At 54.0% G+C, this 6,365-nt stretch overlaps 1 protein-coding gene across 1 annotated transcript in view; it reads left to right on the forward strand.

Annotated features, from left to right (window-relative positions):
* iqca1 (IQ motif containing with AAA domain 1) overlaps positions 1-5,001 on the forward strand; it is a 24,153-nt gene extending 19,152 nt beyond the window's left edge. Inside the window, exons 15-19 of the mRNA XM_047030543.1 lie at positions 1,734-1,933; positions 2,931-3,017; positions 3,389-3,566; positions 4,075-4,313; positions 4,472-5,001. Coding sequence (XP_046886499.1) covers positions 1,734-1,933; positions 2,931-3,017; positions 3,389-3,566; positions 4,075-4,313; positions 4,472-4,621 — 854 coding nt within the window. The 3' untranslated portion in view covers positions 4,622-5,001. The remainder of the gene's footprint in view (positions 1-1,733; positions 1,934-2,930; positions 3,018-3,388; positions 3,567-4,074; positions 4,314-4,471) is intronic.
* Positions 5,002-6,365: the final 1,364 nt, after the last annotated feature.

Here is a 6,365-nt window from a genome sequence, read left to right on the forward strand (position 1 = left end):
TTGGACTGCAGGGAAACACAGTACTCACAGAGTACGAGTAGTAGCCGAGAACAGAGAAGTGGATTGAAGGGAAGGGGATCTGGGTGTTTTTTTGCCACCTGTTACAGAGTATTTATATCAATAATCGTCTGGAATCATTCACAATGGGATATTGTTGAGTCGTTTCCCGGAACGTCAATGGGATTCTCCCTGGGAGTTGGCGCAAGTTCAAAGACTGTGTTTTATTTCATTCGGTGTTTATTGTCCTTGTGGGATGTGCTGGGGATCGTGTTAAACGGGTGGCATTGTTCACCACCGCGAGACAACACCACTGAGGACAAAACTATCCACAGGCGAGCGTGTTAGCGAGCTGTCACCTTCGCTACGCTGTAGCTTCAAAGAGTACCGCCCCCTTCTGGCCATTCACGGTCTGTTTATTTTCACAGAGCTCTGTGGTATGACTCAGTGGACTGCTGTCTTGTTTTTGGACGCGTTCTGTGGAACATTCTCCCTGGAAGTGGAGCCGGGTTACTTCCTAGTATCAGAGGAAGGCACACACTTGACTGTACACAAGGGTGGAGGCGAGGAAGGATGCTGGAAATGGGACAGTCTGAACACTGACACCGCGATGTGATCGGACATCAGTTATGACCGTCATCATCCCAACCCATCAAAAACCAGGAACTGCCACATAATGCTGACTTAATGAGCTCCAGTCGGAGCAGCTAGAGGGGCTTGTTGTTGGGTCGTCACCCCAGGATGGGCGCTGCTACAGGGGCTTGTTGTTGGGTCGTCACCCCAGGATGGGCGCTGCTACAGGGGCTTGTTGTTGGGTCGTCACCCCAGGATGGGCGCTGCTACAGGGGCTTGTTGTTGGGTCGTCACCCTAGGATGGGCGCTGCTACAGGGGCTTGTTGTTGGGTCGTCACCCCAGGATGGGAGCTCGTCCCTGGGGACAGGGCTGCACCTGCGGATGCGTGCTCTCACGTACAGTGTCCTCCCTCCAGGTCCGGTATGGTACTGTTATCAGGGTTAACATCAGAGAGCTCACAATGGAGTACAATCTGCTCATGTTTTCTAATGTGGCCATTGTTCCTTGTGAGGTGAGATTGCTTTGTATGTTAACACCACTGGAGTTTGGGCCCTGGTACTTAATGGTTGGATGGTTTCATAACATTTGCCAGAAGGCTTTGGAGGACCAAACTCTCCTCAACATTCCTCTGAACACGCACTGTACACTGCACACACTTTCTCACTCTCTTCTCTCTGTCTTTCTTTAACGTGTTCTCTCTTTCTCTCCCTGTCTTTCTCTGTGTCTCTCTCTCTCCCTCTCTCTCTCTGCTCCCTCTCCCCCTGTCTTCCCTCTCTCTCTCCGCTCCCTCTCCCCCTGTCTTCCCTCTCTCTCTCTCCGCTCCCTCTCCCCCTGTCCTCTCTCTCTCTCTCTCTCCGCTCCCTCTCCCCCTGTCTTCCCTCTCTCTCTCCACTCCCTCTCCCCCTGTCTTCCCTCTCTCTCCGCTCCCTCTCCCCCTGTCTTCCCTCTCTCTCTCCGCTCCCTCTCCCCCTGTCTTCCCTCTCTCTTTCTGCTCCCTCTCCCCCTGTCTTCCCTCCCTCTCTCTTTCTGCTCCCTCTCCCCTGTCTTCCCTCTCTCTTTCTGCTCCCTCTCCCCTGTCTTCCCTCTCTCTTTCTGCTCCCTCTCCCCTGTCTTCCCTCTCTCTCTCCACTCCCTCTCCCCCTGTCTTCCCTCTCTCCCCCAGGCTCCCAGTCGGTCCATGAGAGGGCTCCCCTGGTGAAGACTCTGCTGCTGGCCGGTCCAGCAGGGGTGGGGAAGAAGATGCTGGTCCACGCCCTGTGCACCGAGACCGGGGCTAACCTCTTCGACCTCTCCCCTGGGAACCTGACGGGGAAGTACCCGGGCCGCAGCGGCCTGCAGTACCTGCTGCACATGGTGCTGAAGGTGGGCACGGCTCCCGGCCGTCCAGGCGTCCAGGCGGGCACCAAAAGCACCGACCCGTCTCTGTGATTTCACCGGCTCATTTCGTAGCAAGCTGCCGGGAGACACGTTTGCTACGTGGGGGGCGTTTATCGGAAAAGGCCGCGTGTCAACACAGCGCATTTGTACAGTGTGTATGTGTGTGTGTGTGTGTGTGTGTCACTAGCTCTGATACAGTCTTTTGCACCCGCTCACTTCTGATGGAGAAACTGGAGGAGCAGCTTTGCTTCGCGTGGACACCTCTGTATTCAGCTGGTGGTCCATGAAAGACAAACAAGCCCAGGCCCCCCCCCAACCACATTGTTCTGCTTCCAGCCTGTCAGCACCCTCTCTTTAAGTGCCTTCTGGGAGAAGCGGCGTGCCCCGACAGGACGTCCTGCGTGTGGAGGCTGAGGTCTGGGGACTGAAGAGAGGCAGGCCCGTCTCTCTAAAGGGGGGTTTTTTGGGAGGGGGATGCCAGGCCACTAGCGATTTGTCACCCACATTTACAATGGCTTCCGAAAGTATTCAGACCCCTTTACTTTCGACACGTTTCATTGTGTTTTCATCGTCAATACGTAAACACACACACACACTCCTACATATAGAAGGCATATGAGAATATCAAGGAGCAGAAGTGCATCGTTTGACAGCCATTGGGTGGGAAGTGTCAAGGACTTGCCTTTATTGCAAGGCACAGTGCAAGGTAACCACGTCTCAGGTTAATCAGTCGTTTGACTCTCCATTGTGTCACAGTTGGTGATGCGGGGGTGGGGTGGGTGGGGGGGGATCGTGTGTGGGAGGGAGGCCGGCCGTTTTTGTCTTCAGCTTCAGCTGAGTGGAAGTCGGTTTCATCAAGTTATTGTTCTTGCTGGACTGGATGTACAAGTGTGGGAGAGTTCAGAGTGAGAGTTTGTTGTCCTTAAAGTGTGTGGGTGTTTGGTGGTTGTTTGATTTGTGTTGCTTTGTTTTGCTTTCGCAGGTGGCTCGCCAGCTGCAACCATCTGTAATATGGATTGGCGACGCGGAGAAAACTTTTTATAAAAAAGTACCTAAGCCAGAAAAAGAGGTGAAACAATATTCTGTAATGACAGATAATGTTGAGGATGTTTTTTATTTTTTTTTGTAGAATAATGTTAAGGGATATTTATTGTATGGTTTGTATGACCACAGATTTGAGCTCTTAAAAACTTTTACTTAAAAGTGACTCACGATTAAGGATGTGCTGCCCTCTTGTGGCCAAATATACACATGTAAATGATCCGGTCACTTTCAAGAACAACCCGCATGTGCAGAATAGGATCCCCTCTCTCTTTCTCTCCATCTTAATTTCTCTTCTAGTCCCGTGTTCTTGATGGATTCACTGAGGTATTACGAATTATGAATCATGCATTCTTGACTCATTCTTGTTTCCACCTCTTTGTATTCCCTTCCCGGCAGATGGAGCCTAAGAGGCTGAAGAAAGACCTCCCTAAGGTCCTGAAGTTCATCAAGCCTGAGGACCGAGTCCTGGTGGTGGGCACCTCCCGCCGGCCCTTTGATGCCGACCTCAAGATGTTGTGTAAGGTGTACAGGAAGATCATCCTCATCCCCAGACCTGACTACGCCTCCAGGCTGGGTGGGTTGTGCTCGCGTCGACTCATCTGTTCTACTGTCCTACTGTCCTGAGAGAGAGAGAGAGAGAGAGGGGAGAGAGAGGGAGGGGGAGGGAGGGAGAGAGAGAGAGAGAGAGAGAGAGAGAGAGAGAGAGAGAGAGAGAGAGAGAGAGAGGGAGAGAGAGGGAGAGAGAGGGAGAGAGAGGGAGAGAGAGGGAGGGAGAGAGAGGAGAGAGGGAGGGAGAGAGGGAGAGAGGGAGAGAGAGGGAGGGAGGGAGGGAGGGAGAGAGGGGAGGGAGGGAGGGGGAGGGGGAGGGGGGGAGGGGGAGGGGGGAGGGGGAGGGGGAGGGGGAGAGAGGGCATGTCGTGACTATTCATCATTATCAACATCTAGAAATGTCCAATCGGGCGCGTCTATCTGAGCTAAGTGCATTCAGAAACCAACCTAAGAAACCAACCTAACCCTGATTCCACCTTCTGTCCCTGTCCTCTGTCCCGCGGTTGTACCGCCCCCCCCCCCCCCCCCCCAGTTCCTGTGGAGGGAGCTGTTGCGCATCGGTGGAGCTCAGCTGGGGCCCGGCCTGGACCTCAGCTCCCTGGCCAAGGTGACGGACGGCTACACGCAGGGCCACATCCTGCGGGCCGTGCAGGCCGTGCTCGTCCCTCGCAGGCTGGAGCAGCAGAGCAGCCGGCCCCTCCGGGCCGCCGAGTTCATCCCCCCTCTGGCCCGACAAGACCCCGTCTTCAAAGAGGAAGAGGAGGCCTTCAAGGTCAGTCAGTCCCCTCGGTCGATTCATTTGGCGTTGGTGAGCCGTTCGGCCCAGTCCGTGCCCCATCTTGGAAAACGGCGGACGGCGCCGTTTCCTTAGGTTTTCACTCGGAGGGGATGGGAAGCGCTTCCTTCACTGTGTGTGGCTTGTGTTGGCAGATGTGGTACAGCCGCACCCCGCTGGGTAAGAAAAGGACGCGGGCTGCCAAGGCTGTGGAGGAGGAGGGAGAGGCGGGGAAGGTCAAGGACAAGAAGGGCCGAGGGCTGAGAGAGAAGGACAAGAAGAGCAAGAGGAAGGGGAGAAAGTGACCGTGTAAACACCGGAGAGAGAGAGGAAAAGGGGTGACACTATTTCACAAAGAGAATCGTGGACATTCGCGTCATGTTTAATACGAGAAACCATACACAACTTGAGTCAAAGACCCCCCTTTTTAGAACGGAGATATGGTCTAGCCTGGAACAGACAGGTCATTCCAATCATGGGGATCATGGGAATGGTTTGAGGATGGCCTTATGCCGGACATTGGGATTGAAATTGTGAACTGCATAACTGCAGGGGTGCTCTCTTAACAGAGCCCCTCACCGCAGCCTCAGGCCCCCTGCTGCCCTGAGACCAATCATCATTAACCATATCCAAACCCACAAGAGCGTGCAAAGACTCCCGTCGACCGCTGTCATGATGAAAGAACCCAGACCAAATAAATGAATCATTGAACTCTCTTCTTGCTCCTGTCTTCCTCTCTTACGCTTGTGCTTTCTCTCCCTCTCCATCTATGTAGGATTGGCCTGATGGCATGGTTTTCTGTGCCAAAGAGCTGCTAATTAGCCTGTGTAATTTTCATTGTTGCCAATTACTGCCAGGGGGCTGCAATGTACTGTAGTACCTTGTGTGCGTGTCTGTGTGTGTGTGTGTGTGTGTTTACACTTGGCACTAACAAGCAGGCCTGCCCTTCCAAGCGGCTGACCCACTTCCCAGCCAGTCTCCCCGTCCCCACCAAGCCCCCCTCTCTTCCTCCTCTCCTCAACATCCAGTCCAAACCTCTATCAGCCAATCAGGAGAGGGCGGGTCAATGTCCACCATATTTGAACTGCACCGTGTTGATCTATCCCACCCCCCTCCCCCCCCTTCATGCCTGTGACCTTCTCCCCTCTTTTCGATCTCCCTTTCTCCTCCTCTCGCTCTTTCTTGTTGACTTCATCCCTCTCTTTCGTTCTTCCTTTCTTTCCATCTCGACCTCCCCCCATCTCCTGCCAGGTGGGTTCACAGAGCGTAACAAACACTGTCACCTTCCCTGCTCCTTGTAGCTTCAGCTCACATCTAATTGAATTATTCATAAGTGCGTGGACCGCAGCCTCTTCGCCCAAGACAAGGTGCCTGCAGCGCGGTCCCCATGCCGAGACGGGGGGGGGCTTGATGTACTCCCAGTCGTGGGTCCCAGCGGGCTCCTGTTTCAGCGTACAGTCAGTGAGGTGCACGGCGAGCATTTATCCAGAAGAGCACGCTCGCAGTGGCTTAATGCCCAGATCATTAGGGAACCCAGGACGGCCCAGGCTCGGGAGTGCGTTCACCGAGCTGTGATCGGGGAGTTGTTTTTTTTTTACCTCAGCTGGGCTCCGAAGATGGATGATTCTTTCGTGAGGCTCCTCAGTCACGTCTCATGTTTACCAAGTCTGTGTCTGTCTCCCTCTCAGAGGCGATGATAATTAGACAGGGTTTTCTTTTTTTTTTATGTCGTGTTTTTGATTCATTATTTCCATGAACCTCCTTTTGTAATTCTGCCCCGTGGTCGTGGGTGTACAACAGAAAACTCCCCCCTTCTCCAAAAAGCCTTCTAACCGTTGTTTTGCAATTAGTATTTATCTCCCCGCCTCAATGCTTGGGGGCCTGGAGGCCTCCTACCCCGGCTGTACTCTCCCAGAGACGGCCCCCCTGGCTCGGTGCGTGTTCATGATGATGCAGTGCTCCCTGCTCGTCTTCCCAGGCCCTCGCCAGAGGTGGAGACAGCGGTTATGACAACCTGGACAAACCCCAGCCCCAGCCCCAGCCTCGTCC

Source organism: Hypomesus transpacificus, chromosome 12 (genome assembly GCF_021917145.1).
Source record: "Hypomesus transpacificus isolate Combined female chromosome 12, fHypTra1, whole genome shotgun sequence".
Classification (NCBI taxonomy): Eukaryota; Metazoa; Chordata; class Actinopteri; order Osmeriformes; family Osmeridae; genus Hypomesus; species Hypomesus transpacificus.